The sequence below is a fragment of the Siphateles boraxobius genome, unplaced genomic scaffold (assembly GCF_051911475.1).
Source record: "Siphateles boraxobius isolate OS27281-9 unplaced genomic scaffold, OSU_SipBor_1 55, whole genome shotgun sequence".
Classification (NCBI taxonomy): domain Eukaryota; kingdom Metazoa; phylum Chordata; class Actinopteri; order Cypriniformes; family Leuciscidae; genus Siphateles; species Siphateles boraxobius.
In genome coordinates, this window is record NW_027509181.1 from 10562464 (window position 1) to 10588821 (window position 26358).

At 37.8% G+C, this 26358-nt stretch overlaps 3 protein-coding genes across 11 annotated transcripts in view; 1 reads left to right on the top strand and 2 right to left on the bottom strand.

The window, feature by feature from the left end:
* The window catches only part of slc35g1 (solute carrier family 35 member G1), a 160195-nt gene that overhangs the window by 27313 nt on the left and 106524 nt on the right, over positions 1 to 26358 (bottom strand). The gene's annotated exons all lie outside the window — the stretch shown is intronic.
* noc3l (NOC3-like DNA replication regulator) lies at positions 2 to 17071 on the top strand. 2 transcript variants are annotated; one of them, XM_077206187.1, is made up of 21 exons: positions 3 to 192; positions 1676 to 1886; positions 1961 to 2087; positions 2222 to 2382; positions 3554 to 3604; positions 4268 to 4398; positions 4470 to 4631; positions 5865 to 5958; positions 6043 to 6218; positions 6298 to 6426; positions 7941 to 8072; positions 9209 to 9289; positions 9388 to 9488; positions 9613 to 9685; positions 9773 to 9836; positions 9911 to 9982; positions 12869 to 13050; positions 13138 to 13266; positions 16553 to 16650; positions 16726 to 16810; positions 16891 to 17071. In XM_077206187.1, the coding sequence occupies exons 1-21, from the start codon at positions 184 to 186 to the stop codon at positions 17008 to 17010; spliced, it is 2388 nt and encodes a 795-aa protein (XP_077062302.1). In that variant the 5' UTR covers positions 3 to 183; the 3' UTR covers positions 17011 to 17071. The 2 variants fall into 2 exon arrangements, with proteins under 2 accessions (XP_077062301.1, XP_077062302.1); XM_077206186.1 differs by having other exon boundaries at positions 2 to 192; positions 16726 to 17071.
* plce1 (phospholipase C, epsilon 1) overlaps positions 17069 to 26358 on the bottom strand; it is a 103867-nt gene continuing 94577 nt past the window's right edge. For 3 of the 8 annotated variants that reach the window (XR_013195600.1, XR_013195598.1, XR_013195601.1), the window contains 7 exons: positions 26164 to 26292; positions 25581 to 25772; positions 24665 to 24826; positions 24364 to 24576; positions 21555 to 21786; positions 19610 to 19674; positions 17069 to 18773 (listed from right to left, as the gene is read on the bottom strand). Coding sequence is in view for 4 of the 8 variants with exons in the window: in XM_077206179.1 (XP_077062294.1) it covers positions 18634 to 18773; positions 21660 to 21786; positions 24364 to 24576; positions 24665 to 24826; positions 25581 to 25772; positions 26164 to 26292 (963 nt within the window). In the remaining 4 variants the exon portion in view is untranslated. The remainder of the gene's footprint in view (positions 18774 to 19609; positions 19675 to 21554; positions 21787 to 24363; positions 24577 to 24664; positions 24827 to 25580; positions 25773 to 26163; positions 26293 to 26358) is intronic. The other 5 variants (XM_077206182.1, XM_077206180.1, XR_013195599.1 and 2 more) reach the window with 4 other exon arrangements.

Below are 26358 nucleotides of genomic sequence, written 5' to 3' on the forward strand. Positions count from 1 at the left end.
CAGGTGGCGCTCGAAGGCAGCGTGACGTTTGTCCCTGCATTCATCGAAGATCTCCCTTGGTTTACTTCCGGTCCATGTGGTACATGTGTGAAGCGAATAGGGGATACATGCACTCTTTTTGTGGATTAAACTGATTAACACATTTGAAACGTCATTGATAGTTGAGGCGAATCACTCATCAAAATGGGCCCGGTAAGTTATTTTGTAATTATAACACAAACGAATGCGCTAGTGAGCTGCTATTCGTCTTATTGCTGAGCTTCAGTGAAACGCTTCAGAAGTGACGCTTCAGATTGAACAGCCTGTGTTTATCATATATTATTCTAGTCAAAACTATATACAATACTAGCCTAACCTCTACTGTATCATTGACTGTACTAGTGTAGTCCCTATGGATCATATCAAACGACACTTTTCATCATACTATACTAGTTTTACCTGTGCTCTATCATGCTAAACACCTGGTGTATCAGATCATATATAGCATAACGTTACTGCTCAACCCCATACTGTATCACACACACACACACACACACACACACACACACACACACACACACACACACATATTACCCGTCAAAAGTTTGGAAACATTACTATTTTTAATGTTTTTGAAAGAAGTCTCTTATGCTCATCATGCCTGCACTCATTTGATAAAAAATACAGTTAAAACAGTAATATTGTGATGTGAAATGTTATTACAATTTAAAATAATGGCTTTGTATTTTAAATTACTCTTCAGTGTCATCCAGTGTGATCCTTCAGAAATCATTCTAATATGCTGATTTATTATCAATGTTGTAAACAGTTGTCCTGCTTAATGTTTGTTTTACAACCTGTGATACTTTTTTCAGGATTTTTTGATTCTTTTAAAAAAAATATTGGAACTTGCGATAAAATCTTAAAGTATCGCCAGTTCCAAAAAAAATTCCGACATTGATAATAAATCAGCATATTAGAATGATTTCTGAAGGATCATGTGACACTAAAGACTGGTTAAATAACTGATGAAAATTCAGTTTTGCATCACAGGAATAAATTATATTTTAAAGTATAATAAAATAGAAAACCATTATTTTAAATTGTATTAATATTTCACAATGTTTTTTTTTTTCTTTTTTTCTGTATTAAAAATGCATGCTTGATCAGCATAAGATCTTATTTCAAGAACATTAAAAATATTAATGTTTCCAAACTCTTGACCGGTAATAAAATGTATATATATATATATATATATATATAGAGAGAGAGAGAGAGAGAGAGAGAGAGAGAGATTATTAAAAACTAGGCTACTTATTGTTAAAGTTTAAAATAATTTCTTTGAAATCTTATTTTGAAGTGCAAATTTGCAAACATGTGCTCTGTTTTACAGTCACACTAGTCATATGTGTCTGTTTTGCACTCTTGATGTTTAGAGTTCATTGCTATTTTTTTCTGCATCATAACTGATTTGTAGATAGTCAATACACGACTGGTTAAACTTGTATTATAATGTAATCCACTATGTAAGTCAAAATTCTCTTTTTTTTGGTTATATTTTACTATACAAGTCAGCCTCTGAATTCTGTCTTGCTTCATCTGTCATATGTATTAACAACTTCTGTCTTATCTATATTATTGTAACGTACACCAGCATGCATTATTTAACTGTGCTTTAATGCATTTTTCACACAAGGCTTCCAAAAAGAACAGGAAAAAGAGGCCTAGCTTCAGAAAGTTGCTGAAAACCAGCAATCTGAAGATAGAAAACAAACAGAAGAATCGACAGTTTAAGCAACAGAGCTCAGCTAAGAAACAGCGCAAAGAGCAGCGTAAACTTCGGCAGGCCATTACTGATGTTTCCCATCAGACCCTCAAACCCCTGGAGCGCTACAAGAAGAGACCAGGTGAAACAGCACACTGCTTTCTGAGATTTTCATGAACCCCTGCTCAGTGTTGTAATGATGATGTGTGATACCAGAGGATGAAGAAGAGGAGGAGGAGTTCCTGGAGTCTCTGCCCACTGATATGATGGATGAGGATGACCTCGAGCAGATCAAAGCCATGGCACAGAAAGCTTCCTTTCTGACTCGAGACATCTCTTCAAGGTCTTTAAAACATGCGCTTTTATCAAATCTTCTGATGCTTCTTTCCTCATAGACTAAATGGACACAGTGTCCAGCTGATGATCATCTTCTCTCCTGCTCTTTTTCCTCCCCTTTTCTTTTGTGAAAACTTGTAGTGCTCCAGTTCATGCCAAAAAGCGTAAGTCGGAGCAGTCGGTGGAGACGTATGAGAAGATGCCCAGGAAGATGCAGCAGCAGAAGGAGAAAGAGCTCATTCACCTGCTGCCCATCAAAGACAAGAGCGGCCTGATCCCTCAGTCCATGGAGAAGCCAGCCGGTGTGTGTGTGTGTGTGTGTGTGTGTGTGTTTGTGTCTCCTCCGAACTTCGTTATTCGAATAGAATTCGAATATTTAAAAAAATAATGATATTCGAACGAATATTAGGCAGCCTTTAATATTCGAACCTGTTATGGGCATTATTTTATGTAAATGTGTTTGCTTGTAATCGTTGTTTTCAATTCAGATTCCAAGGCTTTTTCACGCCTGGTGAAGTTGTGAATCACGAGGTCATTAGCAAGGCAATTATTGGTCATCTGGGCTCCTGTAGGTGACGTTAGTGTCCTGGTTAGCGCAGCGCATATTTTGTATATCAAAACAGTAGCCGCTCCAACGCCTACAACAACCACAACTCCTGATGAAGAGTTAGAAATCTACACTCCTGACAATTTGAAAAGCAACGTGTGGCGCTACTTACATTTTACCAGGTATTCGTTCACTGTTAACATCCTTATGTGAACGGTAAACCACGGCTTCTTTAATCATTTTGACAACGATGAGCTAATGTTAGACCGCTGAACTTTTAGTCATCATGAAAACAAACAGAGCGGTGGGTAACGGAGTGCATCAGAGCAGCATCAAGAATATCAAATACATTCCCGACAATCTCTTATTTGCATCTTAAGTTTATTATCAATAATCATGACAGGTTTGCGAAAAGTGTAGAACTCGGTGACGGTGAGCTCGCGCAAAACACATCTTCAGCACAGGAACTCATTTAAACGTATCTGATTGGCCGATGCGTTCAACAGACATGTCTGTGATTGGCTACAATGCTCAACGCTGCAAAAGCACGTTGCAAGTACCTTTAATGCAGAGGTAAAAATATAAATAAAACCGTAAAAGCCTATGCACTTTTCATGATTAGGTAAGTTAATCGCGACAGCTTTAATCTAATTCACATTTGTTTTTCTGACTAATTGTTTTGCTCTATGAGAAAGACAAGGTAACAAAATATTCGGGGCTTTACTTAAAACATCCGGGGATTAAGCCCCCTTAGCCCTAGCGCCGCGGCATTTAATGGTCAAAATATTAATAATTAATATTCGAATATTAATAAACAAACAAACTTCGAATATGATTTTTGTGAAAAAGTCAAAGCCCTACTCCTCAGTGAGTGTGCTAGAGAGGATGTTCTGTGATGAACTGTGCTGTGTGATTGTGTCCTCTAGTTGTGCCCGAGGCGGAGGAGGAACCGAGGGATCAGGAGGAGTTCGAGATCGGTTAGTGTGCATCTCTCATTTCTTCATCTGCAAATCTCTTTAATCTCAAGTGTGAGGTTGGGATAGCGCAGTGTAGTCGTTTTTGTTGTCATGTCTTGTTTTAGAAGAAAGAAAAACACTTTTTTGTTAGCCTAACCCCTTTGATGCAAAATATTGAATGTATTCTCTGAGATGATATTATAATATTTCTAGAATTTAACAACACAATTGCATGTTCACAAGTTCTCTTCACATTAAAAATTCACATTCAAGTCATTGATAATGTTACAAAAGTGATATATTTCAAGTAAATGTTCTTTTGAACAAAATAGTATAATACAATTTAATTACAGCAATTGTTATATAAGTGTTTTTACTCTCAACTATAGTGTTTTTAAGTTAAATAGTGTCATATATATCGGCCATCAAAAAAATCTCTGTCGGTCAACCACTTTTGATAATTAGTTTTGCATCACAGGAATAAATTACATTTGAACAAATATTAAAATAGAAAACAGTTATTTTAAATTGTAATATTTCACAATATTACTGTTATTACTGTGTTTTTGATCAATCAAATGCAGCCTTAGTGAGCAGAAGAGACTTCTTTCAAAAAGTGTGTATGCAGTATATATTTTTTTTTATTAATGATATTTTTTGCTGATTTTGTTCAACTAATATCAGAGGAGGAACCAGCGAGCGGTCCATCACTCACTCCTCAGGAGCAGCTAGAGCTGCGGACTCAGAGACTGATGGAGAAGAAACTGCGCATCGCGAGTCTGTCCTCAGCTGTCCTCGCAGATCCACATGTTAATGTAAGACTGTCCTTCACAGAGAACTCCTGCATGTGGCCTGGACTGTTTTTAGATGCGTCATGACGTTTCAGATCAAGAAGCTGAAGGAGTTGAGGGCCATGCTAATGGAGACGGACCCGTGCGTCGCCGTCACTGTCAGAAAGCTGGTCATGGTCTCCCTCATGGAGGTGTTTAAGGACATTGTGCCAGCATATCGAATCCGGCCACTGACGGAAGAGGAGAAAGCCGCGAAGGTACAGTGCCTCACCTTCACTTTAAAGGAGTCCCATCATGACACATTTAGTTTTCCTACAAGCATTTCGTGCAACTGAGCTGCAAGAGCGACTTGTTCAGAAATGCTCAGGTGTGTGATGAGACAGATGAATACATTGTGACGTTACTGGCCAAACTTACATGCTTATTGAGTGTTTAGAAACCCGGTCCAGGTAGTGATGACTGGGATCCTGCAGGTCCTTAAAAATTCGGTTTGATAAAATTTAGGGTCTTAAAATGATCATTTTAAGAGGTCTTAAATTTGGAGAAGGAAAAAAAAGGAATCACAAAAAAAAGTAAATTATTAAACTTCAAAAGGCAATGGTTTAATTAAATGCGAGCAATTCACGTTCAAAATCGAATCGTGGCGCTGTTGCACGCTCTATAGACTTGCAGTTGTTTTGATGAATTATGACAATGTTTACTTAATGGTGTTTATATTGTAATATGTTGTAATTGTGCATATCTGATCTCCCTTGTCTTTATAAACGAGCAGCTGGGAGCAGTAACGTAAACATCTCAAAATAAGAGTTTCAGAGTATTTCGGGCTTGTTTATAGTTAGAAGTCCTGCATGCATACAATCTTTTTCTTTTGGTTACTTAATAAACTGCATCGGGCATTTAGTTCAACGTAAACTTGTATCTTCTCTCTACAGCAACATTATTTAACACCATTATTTATCATGTTCACTTTATAGACTTTTTCAGTATCTGCACAATCATTTGTTTATTGCCTTCATTTAAACATCGTATGAGCAAAATCCAATATCGATCAACTTCGAATTGTTATGTATTAATATATTGGTATATAAACCAACGTCAGTACATATGTATATATTAAATAAAACGTATTTTAAACATGCAGTTGCCAGTTACTCTGTTTTAGATTTATTTGTGCAAGATACCATTGATGAGAAAGCAGGATAGATGCTAATTATTAGAATAAAATATTGTGGTGTTTTAGGCTTTGTATAAATATTTGACTTGAGTTTAATTTATAAAAGGTTCCTGATCATTTATATCTGAGAAAATGGCTTTTATATACGTAAGGCACAGGAACATAAACTGATCCGTTTACTTCTGAGGGTCATTTAAAGTGAAAAAATGCTCATTAGAACTTTGTTGAAGAAGTGGATAATTGATAAACGAAATGATTAAATGACCGGATTTAAATATCCTTGTGACTCATTGAAGCATGTCCCATTGTTCTCCAGGTGAAAAAAGAGACGCAGCAGCTGAGAGAGTTTGAGGAGGGTCTCGTGAGCCAGTACAAGTTTTACCTGGAGGATCTGGAACAGACAATCAAAGGTAGATCATGTGATCTGTGCTTCTAACTTCTCATTCATCCATCTATTCTCACTGCCCCCTCTGACTGATCTGATGTGGTTTCAGACTGGAAGCAGAAGAAGCAGAAGAGAAGTCAAGCCGTGTCTCTTCAGTGTTATAAAGGTCTTGCTGAAGTGGCCATTAGGTGTATCTGTGATCTGCTGGTCGCTCTGCCACACTTCAATTTCCACAACAACATCATAGTCATGGTGGTGCCTTTGATGAACGACCCCGTCAGGACGGTCAGTCTGCTGGAGAAACTCCGCATCTGGAGGTTTGCATGTGGGCTGTGGTAATGTGATGATGTGATCTTGTGTTCAGGTGTCTGAGATGAGTTGTGACGCAGTCAGGAAACTGCTGAAACAGGATAAACTGGGTCAGGCCTCTTTAGCAATGGTGAAGGTCATCTCAGGCATGGTCAAGAGCAGGAACTACAACGTCAAGCCAGAGGTACAGTCATCATACTGTACATTTCCTATATAAAAGTTCTTACAGAGAATTATCAAAATAGACAATTTACTTAAAGGTTAGTCCACCCAAAAATGTACTCACCCTCAAGCCATCCTAGGTGTATATGACAGCCAAACACAATCGAAGTGTTAAAAAATATTCTGAATCCTCCAATTTTTATAATGGGATTGAATGGTACCTTATGGTGCTTTTCCACTGCATGGTACGGTACGGTTCGGTACGGCACGCTTTGGCGCTTTTCCACTGCATGGTACGGTACGGTACGGTACGGTACGGCTCGCTTTAAATGGTACCACCTCTGTTGAGGTTCCAAGCGTACCGTACCGATACTAAAATGTGACGTGGAAGCACTGTAGATCACTGATTGGTCAGACAGACAGAATCGTCACTACCAGCGTCATTGTATTTACAAGACATCAAACCCGCTAGATTTAAATAGCCAGTAACTGCCACTGCTGTAACACACCTGTTTTAAAACTACTTGCTTGACTTGCTTGAAGAAAAAAAACTTCCAAAAAAGAAATGGCTGAATCGTGGTCAGTGGACGAGAAGCGCAGACGTTCCTCTTGTTAGTTGCCGAGGAGCGGATAAACTATAACGATCAGTCGTAATAACTGCAGTGGAAAAGCAACCGAGCTAAAGCGAACCGAGCCGTGCCGCGCCGCGCAGAGTCGTACAACGCAGTGGAAAAGCGAAGCCAGCCGAACCGTACCGAGCCGTACCATGCAGTGGAAAAGCGCCATTAGATTTTGAAGCCCAAAAAGCACACCCACCCATATTAATCTTCTAATTCGTGACCGGTGTTTCGTTTTGCTCTTCAATACGTCATGCGTCGGGTCAGAGGTCACTTCCACCGTAACTAGAATCACGTACGCCCGTTACCGGAATCAAATTAATATGGTTTATGAAGTTATGGATATGGATATTTTTCTTACAAAAACGCATCACTTCACTTCAGAGGGCCTTTATTAACCCCCTGGAGCCGTGCGGATTACTGTTATAATGGATGGATGTGCTTTTTGTCCTGCTTCTTTTTTTTTTGAAAGTCATATACACCATATCATATACATAGGATTGCTTGAGAGTGAGTAAACGATGGAATTATTTTCATTTTTGGGTGAATTAACCCTTAATTGTAAACAGTTTTAGCTTTTCTTTCAATTAAAGAACATGGTCAGATTTAAAACTGGGGTCCTACTTCTGGGTCCAAAAACTATTATATTCAATGTACTTATTGTGTTCATGTTGTATTGCAAAACACTTTTTCAGTTCCCATTGACTTCATCACTATTTTATCTTCATTAAATGGAAATAAATGGGAACTGAAACTGGTTGCCAACATTCTTCAAAATATATTGTGTATATATTGCCAACATTCTTCAATTCTTTTTGTGTGGACTATCCCTTTAGGATGTGATGTGTATATGACATCTTGATGCAGATATTTTGAATGGCTTGTTGTCATTAATTCTGTTTGTGATATGAATGCACAGGTGCTGAAGTGTCTCCTCTGTCTGAGGATAAAAGAAGTGGACATGAAGAAAGATACGGAAGACACCGCACCCAAAAAGAAGTTCATGTTGTTCAAGGAGAGGAAGACAAACTTGTCCAGGATGCAGCGGAAGGTCTGAACTGAGCCGAATGTTGTCAATTAAATGTCATGATTTGAAGTTGTGCAATGGTTTAGATCAGTGTTTCTTCGCTGGACACTTCCTGCAACTAGATTCCCCTAGATCATCATGGGATGTTTCTGTTGAAAAGTCTGAGGTCTGTAAGATTTTGAAAAATGTTTTTTATAAAGAAGTCTCTTCTGCTCACCAAGACTGCATTTCCTTTATCAAAAATACAGTGTAATTGTGACATAGCTTTACTGTTTAAAATAACTCTTTTTATATTTGAATATGTTTTAAAATGTGATCAAAGCTGAATTTTCATTACTCCAGTCTTTAGTGTCACATGATCCTTCAGAAATCATTCTAATATGATGATTTGCTAAATATATATATATATATATATAGAAAACAGTTTTGCTGCTTAATGTTAGTGGGAAAAAAGTCAAACAGGATTCTTTGCTTAATAGAATTTTTTTTTTTAAAGATAGAAAACTTTATCTCTTTACTATCATTTTGATCAATTCAAATCATCCTTGCTGAATAAATGCTTTCTTTCAAAGAATCTTACTGACCCCAAACTTTTTTTTAAATATTGTATAATAAACGTAATTACTTTTAATCAATAGTTTTGTATTGTAATCTTTAAAAGTTGTTAGGTTTGCAACTGAATTCTTTATATTTGAAGAATTTTCTGAATTGTTTATGGAGTAAAATAATGTGAAATAAACTTCCTGAACCGAAGCGTCTGGAAGAGCCGTATATCTCCCTATAGACCTTATTCACAGCAGCGTCATCTTTGATTTTTTAATGGGAATGAAAGCGAGGCTGTGAGGGACAGACATGAACCTCTTCAATGGGGTGTACAGTTATTTAATGTTTTTTTTTATTGTTCTGCTCATGAAACACTGGAAAAATATCTTTCCAAGAAATTTCAGTTGACAAAACTCCCGACAATATAAGCTGTGGGAAAATTGTAAGTAATCTAGTAGCTTTACACAGCTTTTTACAGCGGATGCCATTGGAAACACGCAAGTCTATCCCTCACAGCCTCACTTTCATACCTGTCATGGCGCTGCTCTGAATAAGGCCTGTATTCTGGTTTGGTTGATTTAAAAATAATTCTGTTTTGTTTCCGTGATTCTCAACAGTGGAAAAAAGCCGAGGAGAAGCTGCAGAAAGAGCTTCTGGAAGCTGAGGCGACAGAGAGCAAGGATAAGAAAATTAAACTGGTGAGTGCTATTAGAGTAGATGGAGAGTGTGTTGAACACTTCCTCTTAATGCATCAATATGTTATTGCATATTGTCATTCATCCATCTTTGATTCCAGCACACTGAGACGCTGAACATCGTGTTCCTCATCTACTTCAGAATACTGAAGAAAGCTCAGAAGTCCATCTTACTGTCCTCCGTTTTAGAAGGTCTTGCGAAGTAAGAACCACATGATGTGTATAACAGCTTTATTATAGCGTTAATACACTGTAATAAAGCGTTCATGTCACTTTTCCTGTTTTTGTTAACGTGTGAATAACATAGTTCAAACTGTTTCCTGAAGGTTTGCTCATCTTATAAACTTGGAGTTCTTCGATGATTTGTTGGCGGTGCTCTTCGGCCTCATCATATCGGGCGTAAGTGTTTCAACCAGGAGCAACAGCTTCATGATTTATCAGGGTAAAATTGTATGCACTGACATCTCAACGTTTTCCTTCACCCAGGACCTGACGTATCGTGAGAGCCTTCATTGCATTCTCACATCCTTCCACATCCTCTCAGGACAAGGTCAGTTCAGCCTCCGCTCTTGTTCGGGAACATCCTGCTCTCGCTGAGCTAAAACACACCTCTGTTTCCAACAGGTGACGTCCTCAACATCGACCCTCTGAAATTCTACAGCCACTTATACAAAACCCTGCTGACGCTGCACGCAGGTGAGGATATGAGCAAGAACATCCCGTCACTTACACAATCAAATGTTTAGTTTTTAGTATTAAATGCACAATTCCCTTGTTTTTTTGTTGTGAGACCTATTGTTGAACATACAATTTACTTTACAAAAAAGGTCAAGCTGGTTCACTAGCATTTCTGATTCCAATGGCTGCATTTGCTCCTTTTGAGAGACTGTTTTCAGATGATGTGGATTTATTTGGAAATACAGTCATCTAATATATTCCTAGGTGCACTACAAAAAACTCACATGACTTTGCCTCAAAGGGTCATTAGGAATTTCTTTAGAAACTTCAGATACTTAGAAAGGAACGGCAAGTTACACATTGAATTAAATGTCACATTTTGAAGTAGAAAGACTGAAATAGTATTTCAGATTAATATTTGTTTTGATTACAATTTTGAAAAATCTTTTTTTTTTGTTGCATGTTTGGTTAATAAGCCGACAATGCATGCTATCATGTAAACGTGTAACCCGGTTTCCTTCTATAAATGAATTAAGCATAAACCGATCGTCACAGCTAGATTTTTATCCTTTACCCCCGATTTGGTCCAGCAGGACACTGTATTTTACAACAGCCTAAACTCAGTCTGTTCATCATATAAAGTGTTTGTGTCTCATGAATTGAGCGTCTTAGTCCAAATTTTCTATGGATTAGTTTTACGATCTCTTTATGAACTTTTTGAAGCGTCAAAGTGGTAGTTGCGTAGCTGTCAATAGAGGGACAGAAAGCCCTCAGATTTCATCAAAAAGATCTTCATTTGTGTTCCGAAGATGAACGAAAGTTTACAGGTTTGAAATGATACGAGGGTGAGTAAGACAGAATATAAATTTTTTGGGTAAACTAACCCTTTAATCACTTCCCTAGTCATTAAATCATCTTTGAGAGCAAGGGGGCCCCTGGTGGTTCGGGGGCCCTACACAACATGCGCACTGTGCGTACCAAGGTTATTTTCGTAAACGAAAACTGTAACTAAGAATAAAACTATTGGTCAAAAAACATTTTCGTAAACTGAAATAAAATTACAAATTCGTAATAAATGAAAGACTACAACTAAACGAAACTAACAACAGTTACTGAAAAACGAACTGAAATAAAATAATTAGCAAAAATAAATAATCGTTTTCGTAATTAATAAGCTCTTTACTTTGGCGGAAAATCTGACCTGTGGCTGTTTAAGGAAATGCCTGATATGACGCTTGGCTTCATACGCGTGAAGTTTCTGAGGCGATTAACCGCTGTTCTGCTCAATGAAGGACCGTAACGTAGAACACATGGCTAGTGCTAAGCGGCTGTTCATAAAGGATGCATCTGTTGCAGTGGAATGGGAAATAACACAAGGTAATGAGACGCAAACTTGAGCGCAGCATTTTTAGAATGTCGTTTCATTCGACGCGGGTGCAACAGTAAAACAAGTTTGTCAAGCACAAAAAAACTATCATATTCTAGGCTACTACTGTATGTTTGGGATGTCATGTTTTCATGAATGCTGACAGGGTGAACGGTGCATTTAATATTATTATCCACGTGGAGACATTTCCCTGCAATGTATTGAGTACCAGGACACAACACACACACACACACACACACACACACGTATGGTTCGCTATCTTTGTGGGGACTCTCCATAGGCATAATGGTTCTTATGCTGTACCAACTGTAGGCTATATTCAATCCCCTTATACTAAACCTACCCATCACAGAAAACGTTATGCTTTTTTACATTTTCAAAATTCCAAGTTTAGAACCATTAATTAAACCATTTCCTTCGTGGAGACTGCTGGCTGGTCCACACAATGTAGATGATCTCAGGTTTTACTATCCTTGTTGGGGACATTTGGTCCCCGCAATGTAATATAAACAAGGACAAGCACCCCCATACAAAAACAGACAGACAGAAACTCTGATCCACTATCTTTGTGAGGACTCTCCATTGACGTAATGGGTAGGTTTAGGGGTCAGGTTAGTGTACCATCACACATTTCTGCATTTTTACATTTAAAAACAAATTTTGTATGATTTATAAGCTTGTGTACCTCAATTTAGGTCCTCACAGTGACACAAGTCCCCTTGAGTCTGTGTGCATTCAGGTTTAAGTCTCCACCAGGATAGAAAAACATGTACACTCTTACACACTGCATAGATACATTATTTAATCACACTGGCTTCACAGCAGGTTGTGTTGGCTGTAGTCAGATGAATTGAGCTTTTTTGTTTTGTTTTGTTTTTAATGTACCAGTAGTCACTGCTAAATTTACAGCTGAAAAAAGTAAACTAGGCATGTTTAACAAGATTTCATCTTTAATATGAATTAGTTTGTCTGAATTTTTCATAGTTTCTTTCTTGTATACGTTTAAGTTCCATTTATTTGGTGATTATTTTATTTTTACTATTAAGATGTCACTCTGCACAAGAGTTAACTGTAATCTGGGCAAACATTAAACTTTGCTGAAATTAATCGTCTCGCTTTGATCTACACTGGAAGTGTTCTGTTTGCTCTGCTAAACTATAATTACTAAAACTGAAACTAAATAAAATAAAAACTAAATAGAAATGTGTTTGCAAAATAAAAACTAAATTAAAACTAACAAAACCATTAATGAAACTAACTTGCAAAATTGAAAATGATATTAAAATAAAAACTAATTTAAAAAGCAAAACTATAATAACCTTGTTGCGTACAGGGAGAACCAGCATTGTTTATTACTGATACTTTGTGCCAGGTTTCCAGGAAGTGGGTATTTTGCTCTCTTGAACACATGGAATGGAAACGCTGCTTTATTCTTATGTTTTCTGCAATATTCCAATTGTTTGCACAAGTTTAATTCACAAACATAGCTATATATCCATGTCTTGGATTGTCTGCAGGAAGTGCGAACGATGACACGACGATCGTGCTGCAGTGTCTGGACGTGATGCTGACCAAACGCAGGAAGCAGGTCAATCTGCTGCGGGCACAGGCCTTCGTGAAGAGACTGAGCACACTCGGCCTGCACGTGCTGCCCGACTCCTGTGTGGGAATCCTGGCAGCCAATAGGACACTGATGCATGTGAGCCTTCAATTCAGCTAATGGAGGCCTTCCTGCTTATAACTTATGCTTATGTGAATGAATGTATTGTCTCTTGTGTTTGTGTAGACCTTCCCTAAGTGTGACATCCTGCTGGATAATGAAATGCAGGGCAGTGGTGTGTATCTCCCAGAGCTGGATGTGCCTGAATACTGCAACCCCCAGAACACAGGACTGTGGGAGCTTCACTTACTGAAGGTGAAGCGCAATGATGTTCATTCACTCATTCCAGTGGTTTATTACTGACAGTCAGATTAAAACAGAGTGGGAAATTAAATTCCCTTTTCCTTCATTTATTTTAAATTGCCAGTAGGCCTTAGTTTAATGAATTCTTCAAAAACTAAGTTGCCCTGGGTTGAAATTACATTGAGAGGAAAAAAGACAGAGAAGTCGCATCAGTGTGTCACACATTTTGTTGTATATATACACAGGTGCTGGTCATATAATTAGAATATCATCAAAAAGTTGATTTATTTCAGTAATTCCATTCAAAAAGTGAAATTTGGATATTATATTAATTCATTACACACAGACTGATATATTTCAAATGTTTATTTAATTTAATTGTGATGATTAAAACCGACAACTAATGAAAATCCCAAATTCAGTATCTCCGAAAATTAGAATATTACTTAAGACCAATACAAAAAAATGATTTTTAGAAATGTTGGCCAACTGAACAGTATGAACATGAAAAGTATGAGCATGTACAGCACTCAATACTTAGTTGGGGCTCCTTGTGCCTGAACTACTGCAGCAATGCGGCGTGGCATGGAGTCGATCAGTCTGTGGCACTGCTCAGGTGTTATGAGAGCCCAGGTTGCTCTGATAGTGGCTTTCAGCTCTTCTGCATTGTTGGGTCTGGCGTATCGCATCTTCCAGGGTCAGGCGAGTTTGCTGGCCAATTAAGAACGGGGATACCATGGTACTTAAACCAGGTACTGGTAGCTTTGGCACAGTGTGCAGGTAGTAAGTCCTGGTGGAAAATGAAATCTGTATCTCCATAAAGTTGGTCAGCAGCATGAAGTGCTCTAAAACTTCCTGGTAGACGGCTGTGTTGACCTTGGACCTCAGAAAACACAGTGGACCAACACCAGCAGATGACATGGCACCCCAAACCATCACTGACTGAGGAAACTTTACACTGGACTTCAAGCAGCGTGGATTCTGTGCCTCTCCTCTTTTCCTCCAGACTCTGGAACCTTGATTTCCAAAGGAAATGCAAAACTTTCATCAGAGAACATAACTTTGGACCACTCAGCAGCAGTCCAGTCCTTTTTGTCTTTAGCCAAGGCGAGACGCTTCTGACGCTGTGGCTTGACACAAGGAATGCGACAGCTCACACCCATGTCTTGCATACGTCTGTGCGTGGTGGTTCTTGAAGCACTGACTCCAGCTGCAGTCCACTCTTTGTGAATCTCCCCCACATTTTTGAATGGGGTTTGTTTCACAATCCTCTCCAGGGTGCAGTTATCCCTATTGCTTGAACACGTTTTTTCTACCATATTTTCTGTGAACAGCCAGTCTCTTTAGCAATGACCTTTTGTGTCTTTCTCTCCTTGTCCAAGATGTCAATGGTCGTATTTTAGACAGCTGTCAAGTCAGCAGTCTTCCCCATGATTGTGTAGCCTACAGAACTAGACTGAGAGACCATTTAAAGGCCTTTGCATGTGTTTTGAGTTAATTAGCTGATTAGAGTGTGGCACCAGGTGAAACCTTTACAAACATTATCAACACAAAGTTTTGGTTCCCCTCACTCAAAATTCAACATGTATTATGAAAGCAAAGCCTAGACATATTTAGTTAAAGCAAAATTGAAACTACCGGTTTGTTGGAAATGCCTTGTGTGTGTGTGTGTGTGTATATATATATATATATAAACAAACTTGGGCTTACGAACCTCTGTCATCCAAATGTGTGTGTGTTTTGGAATGTAAGTTGTTGCACATTTCAGATGATAAAAACAACTTAAAAGGGTCATGACATGGTTTTGTTTTATTATGTTCACTTAGTATTATAGTATTACTATAGTTTTTTGGACAAAATTTTTTTTAAATTGAGTTATGACCTTTTCCCACCCTGTTTCCCTACCTCTGATTCAAACGGTCTGTTTTGGGGGTGTTTCCTCTTTAAGAGTTCAGTGTTAACGCCCACTGTTATGATTGGCTAACGTCAGTGCTTACACATAAAATATTAATGCCCCCTAAAAAGATCATGTGCGGATTCTGCGAACTGTTACATTAGTAGCGGGTGCTGTCGATTGCTGCGTGCGAGGCGATGGCTCTTGCAATGATACAACCCTGTACGTTTGATCCGGAATCCGATGAGGAATGAACCATCACCACAACAACTAAGAATGGATCAGCCCGTGTCCACATGAAAGTCTGAAACTATTTGGAATTAATATGTCATTTGTAACCCGAGACATTTGAAAACGGGTTATTGTTACGTAATCATCCTATAATTTGGTAACAGTTGAATATTATTTGTCTGAGTGGGTCGGTCAGTTTGACATCCTACATCTTTAATAAGGGGCCTGAACATGACGGACTCTGAAAACAATATGCAAGTAAACGAAGTAAAAACACTGCGATTATTCATAATGAATGAAACCGCAATTAACTTTTTAAAAAGTGGTTTTAAGATGAAATGCATTACTTGCAGTGTGTGGCGTCGTTGTTGGGCCCAGAATAGTAGGCACGGTCTGAACTTTAAGCAAAAGTTTTCTGGTAAAGCCAGCATCATACTGCGATTTGTTCTCAAAACAGTCATCCTTGAAATGTAGAGAAGACTGCTTAAATTAACACTGCGAAAATCTGGGACGTCCGTAACACTGGGACGTTCGCAAAAAATAAACTGCAACCATTTTTCCCTGACGTCTGGATCTTTCGGCAGTGTATTCAAACATGTTGTTTGTCCACAGCCAGGAACAGCACATATGCGTGGCATCGCGATATCCTTGTAAACAGACCCACGCGCTGCAGCTCGACTGAACATGTGGGTGCGAGCACAACAACGATGCGAAATGAGGCATAGTTGTCTTGTGCTTGAGGTGGATATATGCAAACGACTGGTACGTCACTTCGTACCGTGACGTCACTTCATACCATGGATCCACAACGAGCTGTATTTAGAGCTTGATTAAATAAATTGTTAGTTTATAATGGGAAGGACGTCTTAAGCTATGAAACTTGCAGGAAGTTTTAAATGGTACAAAGACCTCTTATATACCAAAAGATCAAGGCCAATTTGGTTTCTCGTGTCATGACCCCTTTAATAAAAACAACAAAATATTCTGGGACCTATGACAGTTTTGGGAAAATCCTGGTGAGAGAGTTAATTAAATTTAATTAATCAAATAAAAATAGCATGCAGTCTTAAATATTGAAGCTCAAAAAACTAGTCTAGAAAAGAAAGGTCAAACTAGTCGGTTGTTGGATGAAGAGGATTCCTGATTTGAATATATATTTCTTTGTCATTCTAGAGACACTATCACCCCGTGGTGAGGAAGTTTGCTGCTCACCTCATGAAAGGCGCTCCTAGTGAAGGTTCAGGTGCTCTCAGCATGGAGCTCAGCAGAAGGTAGAGACCACAGGCTCTAGATTTCAGGTTTCCAGATGAATATGGAGATTTTCATGCTATTTCTACTGTGTGCAGGACTCCAGTGCAGCTGTTTGAAGACTACAGTGTTAAAGACATGACCTTCAACCCGCCTGTCGCAGAGCCTCCCTCAAAGAAAAAGGTCTTTTTCCATCTAACAATGCTTTTTTTTTCTTCTTTTTTTTCTCTCTCTCTGAATTGTTCTTTCATTTTGTGTTACAGGAACATTTCACAATCGGTCATGCGTTTTTCGATCCAGACCTGAAGTCACAGATTGATGCTGCTCTTCAAACCGAGAGCGAGCAAATGAGTCTAGACTTTACATTACAACAGGAAACATGAATGAAAGTTGGGAAAAGTCATTTTCTTTTGATGCGCGTAAAATAAATGCTCCAAGATCCAATCTTTAATCTTTATTTATTGACATTTAGCATATGCACTGATGTAGAAGCAGCTGTTTCACCAAAAAATGGGGTTTTCAACACTATTTATTGATAAAAGCAGTTGATTCGGTAGTTTCAAGTAAACGAATAACCCAATATTGACATCACAATATTGATGATACATTCCTATAGCATTTTACGTGTGCTGAAAACCATCACTAGTAGAAAGTTCAACGTGTTTTAAACTCCAAAGAGACAGACGTTCTTGATTAACTATCAATGCAATAAAATAACAGCATTGTCACGCTATAAAGTTAAGAAAAATTGCTTGTTCAAAACAAAGTAATGGTAAATATACATTGAAAACACATTAAGACAATGCTGTAGTGTACCACACAAATAAAATACTTTATGGTGCCTACCTTCTCTTAAAATGTCAAAATATTTAATATCTCTCAAGACAATTCTGAACATTTAAATGGCAAAAATACAAACATTATACATTCATACACTATGAACAAACCGGAGGAGCGTTCATGCCCTTAAAAATAAATTAATGCAAATTTTATAATTATGTACTCTCATATGTACACGTCAGGAAATGTACAGCCAACCTGGGCTTTAACATGCAATTAGTTATGAAAGATTTCAAGAAAGAAAATGGACCACTTAAAAATAAGAAGTCCTTTTCAACCATCAAGAAAGTTAAGCAGGGGATTCAACTGCTAAAAATCACATGAATATATTACAGCAAAATTGTATTTAACACAAATAGGAAACGATAATAAAATGTATTTATTTATTACAGAGGTCATATGGGATTTAAACCTCAATTTTACTGATTTTTAATTAAACCATTTCAAAAGCGCTGCAGTGACGGCGATGATGGAACTCAAAGGAACCGTTTATTATCGGGAGTTCTCTGTAAATGCAAGTTTTTTTTATATATATATATATAATTGCACTGCAGCTGTAAAGGGGAGATTAAGTACAAGAAATTCTTCTAGCTCTAATGAAAGAAATCTTAAAGTAACATTTAAAGTGGCGTTTTTTTAATACCGTAAATAGATTTGTGGCTGTGTATAGAAAGGTACCGCTCAACATCGTACAATGTTTGGTTGCAGTGTTGTCTACAGGTACAGGACATGTGCAATGAAAGCCATCAAATTCAATTAGCTGCTAAAATATGCAGAACAAATCTGCCTCACATCCTTCAAAAAATCTTGTGCATTTGCTCAGAACTCATAAGATTCACAAGTCAACCAATAAAAAACCTGTATATTGTGATGCTGAGTGCATTTTCATGCTCCATTTAATTTCAGCAATCCAAAACAGGGATGTAAATAAAGTATTCAACTTTCAAAATAATAGTAATGTGCAAAACCACAAAAGAAAATGAAATGCATATAAACGCATTCATCACTTACAGTACTGTTGAAGTAGGACAAGAAGAAGAACAGAAGTAAGGACATCCGTTTACAACACCACAGGCTGCTGAACTGAGCGAGCCCTTGCGTGACCCCGTGACCCCGGGCCACGTGCGAGAGTGGTGAACACTAGAGGTGCTGCTCTGGCTCTGGACTCATTTATGCAGCTTCCAGTTCCACAGCAGCGGGAGAGACCAGTCGGAGGGGGCAGGGGTGTGACCGCCACACACACACTCTCTCTGAGAACCCAAGCGTCCCTCGGCCATCCAGGCCTTCAGCTCCATCGACAGAGACTCTGAGGAGAGACAGGAACATTCAGGTTAACTGTGACTGTTCAGCATCAGGCTCATTGTGAAAATGTCAGAGTTTCTTCAAATGAAAAACGTGATGCATTATTGAAATGTTTCTACCGCAGAGAGAAGGTGTTTGTGAAAATGCAATGTTTTGTTACAAAGTGGATCATTCTAGACCTGGATGCTGATTGGTTATAGTTTTCCAGCTGTGTTAAATGAGAATAACAGCTGTTGACCTGTTCATATCACTGCACTGCAGACACAGAGCAAAAATACCACTCGATGAATTTGCTAAATAAAATTACATTTATGTCCTCTGAACTCTGAACTTTTGTTATTACACAACTGTTCAAGAGTTTGGGGTCAGTAAGATTTGTTATGTTCACCAAGGCTGAATTTATACAAGAGCTTCACCAAAAATGGATGCTCCTCTTGATGAAAATAACATTAAAACATTTTATTTCAATCAAGATGTGCATCCATTTTTGGACTTTCAGTGAGTTGGTAGTGTATAAATAGTCACAGTTGGATTTGACGTGAAAGAAAGCGAGGGTGTGAGGAACAGACAGGCTGTGTCTGAAATGGCCCCCTATACCATTAAATAGGGCATTATTTGAGGAGACAGCCATATGTATTGGTGTCCAAAACTAGTGGAAATTATCGAGTGCACTCATTCAATCCCACAATGCACTGGAATAACGAGTGTACAAATGATGAACACTCGAGAATAACCCTAATGCACTGCAATAATGAGTGCACAACTAATGAACACTCAAGGGCTAGAGAATACCCTTAATGCACTGTAAGGTCTTATGCCGAATGAATTCCTGCATCTCACCAGAAGATGGCGCCCGCAGCTGAATCATCCATCCATCCATTTTCCAAACTGCTGCTCCAATGTGGCTACAGCATAATATACAGGTATAAATTATTTTTTTAATTGATAATTAAATTGTTTAGATAAGATCTATACATGCTAGTTTACATGACAGAGATCAAGTGTTCAAAATCTTTTCATTACTACTAGAGCTGCCAGTTCACTAAGGTACAAATAATTATTAAACAGCAAGCACAAACTATGCAAAAGCGGCAGCCCTTCCAGTGTCTGAATCTGCTCACTCGTTTTCATTCACTCCCTCAAGTGGACTATATTAGTGCAGTAATATAGGGTATATTGAATGAGGGTACAGGGGGAGATTTCAAACACAGCTATAGAGTCATCAGATATGTTGGGTAACACTTTGTTTTACAGTATCCTTATTTCACGTTACATGTAGTTGCTACAGTATTCACTATAAATGATGCATAATTACAAGCAACTAACCCTAAACCAAACCTTAATCTTAACTTAACCCAGCAGTTCTCAAAGTGTGGGGAATAGAGACGTGACAGGTGGAGTGCGCCAAACAGGAGGACATTTTCCTTTTTATGCCTTTATATCTTTATTCGTTGATGGCGAGTCCGCATCGTTAACTTCATCTTTGCAGCGACACAGAAAACACCAGCTTACTAATAAACAATTAAATGTCTCCTTGCTATTTTTTACAAATTCATAAGCATTACTTTTGCCGGACGGTTCTTAGTGGCAAGCTTTATGCGTGCGCTCGAGCGATTGAGTGTAGGCTATAACCTATATAAGTAATTAAATCATTATAAAGGGGCGATTTGTCCACTAATGGCTTAAATGAACAACTACTAGTAGACTAGAAAAAAACTTTAGTCGGAGACAGCCATTATTCCACATATTTTCGAACCAGCAGCCATTCTGTGTTGAGCGCGCGACCCTGAGCGGAATGAACGAGCGGAAGAATATTCAGAAACGCGCGCTCTCTCTCTCTCTCCGCTCACATGCTCTGATCCGAACACAGGATTATTAAAATAATTAATCATTAGTTTTATCTTATACACTGCCCATCATTTTAATCCCATATCAAACACAGTATGTTATGTCTATTTTAATATGTGTAATATATATATTTTTTTATGTTTCACGTTTTTAAGTACAATATTATGTTAGTCCACAGCCCCCAGCCAGGGGGTTCTGATGCTATGACGAGTGCCACTTTTATTTCTTTTCTATTTTTGAACTTGATACAAATTTTGACACAACTGCACTTTTATTTTCTCTATTTTTGAATTTCATGCAAGTTATGACACAGCTGCACTTTTATTTTTGAACTTGCTGTTATTTGATGTAGATAGTTAGTTTGTATTTAGACTTGTTACTATACTGATACTACTTGTTACTTCAATAAATTGGAACATTTTAAGCTTGTTGCGTATTTCATTAGCATTGTGTTGGGGCGATGCGGGCAGGTGGGGCTTGAAAATTCCCCCTTGTCCAAAAAGTTTGAGAACCACTGACTTAACCCAATACCAAGTACAGGTTAATTATAATCACTCAGTGCTTAAATGTATAATCACACAGTCTGGTTACCCTTTATTTTAAAGGTGTCCGTCTTACAGACTGATAAAACACCAATGACTATATTGTACACCTCATATTAATTCACGGCAAATTGAATATGATTGAGGTCTATTAAATATTACATGCCATTAATTACTTTTCACTGCTAGTAAAGACATAGTGCACTGCTCATTAATAACACCGTTAAATAAAGAATGGCAAACTCTCAGATAGCATTCCTCAACTAGCAGCACAGAGACTAACAACTTTGACTAAATCATACCATCAATGTTTTCTCCAGGACCAGCTGATTGTGTCTATTAGATTTCAGACTGTATAGTGTTAATAATGTCTGCTGTGTGTTAGTGTCTGGTACCTGGTGGAGCTCCATGCACTGCACACACACACTGCAGAGTGTTGCTTCACTCCGAGGCCTCGGGCAGAGGCATCATGCTGGGACATGCAGCCTTCTCCTCCTTACTGTGTGCCGGCTCCTGGGCCGCCGGGCCGTTCGTGCTCGTGTTCACAGTCAAGCTCCGACTCCGACCCGTGAGCTTCCGGAGCTCGCTGGCGAAAGACACGCCCTTACGCTTGTCCTCGCGGGCCATCTGAGAGACGGGGCACCCAAAAACAAATGCCATTAACATACTGAGAAGAAGAAAAAAGTTAAGATTTGTGCAAATACATATTACACCAATAATACATATATTTATATGAATATCTTTACATCAGGGAATTTAAAAACTTTGATATCCAAAGCTGTCTCTTGAGCTATATACATTTCAATACAGCACTTTGTGACCAAGGAATTTCCTTTTTAAAGACCTTTCCAGCCACGTGACAAAAAACATTTGGATTCAGATTAATTAATTTATTATATATATTTTTAATAAATTATTTCAATAAAACAATAGTATTAATATAACTCTAATTGTCATTAAAATGCTAAATAAAAGTAATTAAATAAATATAGTAACACTCCCAGCTTCTGTTAATACAAAAAAGTTTGAAAACAATCATTGTTGCATAATTACAGTCGAATATTGTGTTGAGTCAAAAGGGTCTAGGGCTGCAACAACTAATCGATAAAATCGATTATAATCGATTATGAAAATCGTTGTCAACGAATGTCATTATCGATTAGTTGGTCTGCTTACGTCACGGGGAGCGTTTACTGGTACGCACACACACACAAGGTCTCTCTCCCTCAGGCGCTCTGCCGAGCGCGCGCGCTACACGGTTTGGAGCAGTCTCTTCTGTCTCGCATGCGCGCTCTTGCTTGCGCGCTCTAGATTTCGGGAGTTTGAACTAATTCGCGGGCATCAGCGAGCCGCAATCAATATGCGGGAGACTCCCGGGACTTCCGGGATGTCTGTATTTTGTCTCGATCATCAGGTTGTGCAATCAGTTCGCTCGCAACGTAAGTGATGGATTAAAATAGCGCTACCGCAGAAATAGGTTAAATTAAAACGGTGTTTACAAAGTGAAGCATTAAATACAAAGGCAGTTAATAACAGCAGCAGTAAAATATTGTTTTTTAGTCACTGTACTCAGTGGTTTTCAGCGAATGCTTGTGCACTAATGCATAATTTCTCCTGTCCTTTACTCAAGCCTGTTAGCTTGCTGGGTAACGTTACCTCCATTCCGTTCTCTTTTTATAGCATTTGTCTACTAAGTTTTAATTGTTTTTCAAACGCGACCTACTGCGGCTCTACATTCACACAATTGTTTTCAGTCTTTCTATATTTATTTAATCAATTTATCCTTATATTATAATCTTTTATATATTATATATATAATATATATTATATTCTTTATCCTTATATTCCATATATATAAATAATTTTAAATAAAAATTAAATGAATTATATATTTTAGATGTTTTTAGTTTGTTTTCAGTTCAGATATTCACATCTGAACAACATGTCTGTGTAAATTTGTTTTAACAAAAATTGTGTTAAAACATAATATGTTGGATATCATTTTTTTAACAATAATCATGTTTGGCAACTTGCCATCAGCAATTATCATTAAAAACAATGCAAATATTGATATTAGTAAAACTCAATGTGTGGCTTTTGCACTTTTTAAAGTACACTTTTACACATAAATACCCTGATTTACGGTTTTATTTAGTTATAATAATAACAAAAATATAATTTAATTTCTATCCGATTAATCGATTAATCGGAAAAATAATCGTCCGATTAATCGATTATCAAAATAATCGTTAGTTGCAGCCCTAAAAGGGTCAATAAGATTGTGGGTTTTTTTCCCAAATTTTGAAAGAAATTTATACTTTTGTTCGGAAAGGATGCATTAAATAGTTTAAAAGTGACAGTGAAGACATGTATAATATTACAAAAGATTTCTATTTCAAATAAGTACGAAAGTTTTCAACATTAGCTATGTTTCCAAAAAAATTGTGAATTTAACTTGTCCGCAAATTTGGACTATCTCATAAAACATTTGCGAATAAAGCAGTGTTCTAATGCCTGATGCTTGGGAACGCAATAATGTGAGATGCTTCTGGGAGGTCATTATACCAAATCATTTTGATGACAGACTTTGGTTTAGTTATTTCAGAACGACCAAAACAACATTTGTGCACTGAAATTGATCCACTGATTACTCCAGTTATCCAATCACATTCTCTGTTCATGCAAACTCAACAGATTTATTTGGTAAAAGCGTTTCCATCGTAGTTTAAGCATCTTATTGGATATATGTATTCAATTGAGCACATAAGCTTTGCGCAGTTTTAGAATTTATTCACATACTGACGTTTCCATCCAGCGATATATCCCAAAATGCGCATAAAAATAGGTTGATAGAAGCATAGCTATTGATAATAATAAGAAATGTTTCTTGCGCGGCAAAACAGCATATTAGAATAATCTGACACTGGAGTAATGATGCTGAAAATCCAGCTTTGATCACAGGAATAAATGGCATTTTAAGACATATTACAATACAAAACAACTATTTTAAATTTTAATAATAATAATAATAATTAACAATATTACTGTATTTTTTATCAAATAAATGCATCCTTGGTAAGCAGTGGAGACTTCTTTCAAAAACATTGCAACACTGATATGTCTGTAAAATTCTTCAATCATAGAGAAGCAACAGAAAGGCATCATTTTATTTTCAGATGTTGTTGTGCTTGTTTTTATGTTTACCTGCTCTTTGAGCTTGAGGATGAACTTCCCGGCCCCCTTCCACCGGCTCTGAGCCTGGAACACACACTCGTGGTCCTGCAGCACACGCTGGCACACTTTAGCTGAGGATGATTTCTTACTGCCCGCGTCTTTGGTAAGCTCCTCCATCAGGACGTAGTCACATGGGTTGGGGTTGCTCAGGATGCTCAGAGAGTACTTGGCTTTGCTCAGAGTCTACAATAGAAAACACAAGCAGCTTAGCTTATTTGATATCAACATGACAGAGATGATATAATCCAGTAATGTCACAGTGATATCTGACCTGCTGGATGATGTCCTGGGCTGTGCTGTAACGGGGGGCTTTGATGACAGTGTGAGGTTGCTCAGGAGAAACATCATGAACCTGCACGAAGAACGTGTCCTCCTCTCCACTGCTCACCTCCTCCAATCCCTCCATCACTATATTCTTCTCACTGAAGTTCTGCTATAAGCCACCAGGAGGAGCAACAGATCAAGAATTAAATGGTGAATGTATAAACAAAAGAAATGGGTGTGGATCTTATGAGGCCTGTAGGGGTCAATCCTGTTATTAGTCACATTTTCATTATCCGATTGCACTGGGTAAAAAAAAAAAAAGAATAACCCATTTTCAAAGCTTGAAATCAAGCTTAAAATATCCTTAAGTGAACATAAAATGAATTATAAATAACCGGAGTCAATGTTATAATAAAAAAATGAAATAAAATATAAAAAAAAAACTAAAATCGAAACTGCAATAAACATGAATGAAAACTATAGATATATTTTAAATAACAATAATAATAAAAATAAAAATGGGAACAAAAAATGCAAAACTAAATTACTAAAACTTTAAACAAAATAAAATGGAAAAATAAAAACATTCAAAATATTAATAAAAACGAATAGTTTCGCTGAGTGCTTCTAACATCAAATATTCTAACACCTAAAATATTTCTTAATATACTGACAGTTTGTTTCTTCAAAATTTCTTTAATCAAAATGTTTCAAAAAGGGGAATATTGTTTCAATTGCTAAAAGGTTTTTTTTTATAATAATTTATATCACTAACAGTTCTTGAGCAGAAAATCAGCGCATTTAGAATGATTACAGAAGGATTATGTGACACTGAAGACTGGAGTAATGGTACTGCATAATAGGAATGAGCCTTAGAAATCGAATTAATGAAAGCAAGCACAATCTGGGAAAAGGGTTGTTACCACATCCTTGGTTTTCAGGCATATTCTGCCCACATATCCTTCCTCCGGCTGCCAGCTGTGAAGAACTTTCAGGAGCCGTTCATCGTTCGCTAGGGGGCGCTGCTGAGGCACTTTCTTTGACTCGCTCTTCTCCTTGGACAGAGGCGTTCTCTCCTCCATCAGGAAGTAGTTGAAGGACGTAGTCGGAAACAACTGGCAAGAGAGAGACTATTTCAGCATGCGTTTATGTGCTGAGGAATGAAGAAAATGTGAACCAGACGAGTAAACACTGGAGTGAACACTGCTTGTTGCTAATGAGAGAATGAATGACAATCATTCTATAAAAGGAGGACAGTTTGGCACTGGCTGTACTTCCAAGGTTAATCCAAAATATTTTCAGAACATATAAAAATTGCTCCTCAGGAATTCTAAACAAGAACTCTGAATCTGTGATGGCACCACACACAGAGTGCTTACACTACTTCATCTACAGTAGTTGACCATGTCCTCTCACAGAGCCCTCAGACAGTTCATTGCACTAAACAGTGTTCTGGTGTGTGCTAACCTGTCTAAACTGGCTCGGTTCAGTTGTGTTGACACTTACAGAGTCCAGGAGCTGTTTGACTGTGGTGTATTCATCAACGCACATTACGGTGAAGGGTTCGGGGCCTGGAACTCCATGCACTGTCACTCTGTGCTGCTGAGCGGCGCGTCTTTCCTCCGTGCTGAACAGCTGACAGGAAAAAAGGGAACAGAGTTCATTTTTTTTCACACTCTAAAACTTAAGACATATAACATG

Coding starts and splice junctions, on each gene's coding strand:
- noc3l (XM_077206186.1), top strand. Junction 2,088..2,221: donor ACTCGAGACATCTCTTCAAG/GTCTTTAAAACA, acceptor GAAAACTTGTAG/TGCTCCAGTTCATGCCAAAA. Junction 9,290..9,387: donor AGGATAAGAAAATTAAACTG/GTGAGTGCTATT, acceptor CTTTGATTCCAG/CACACTGAGACGCTGAACAT.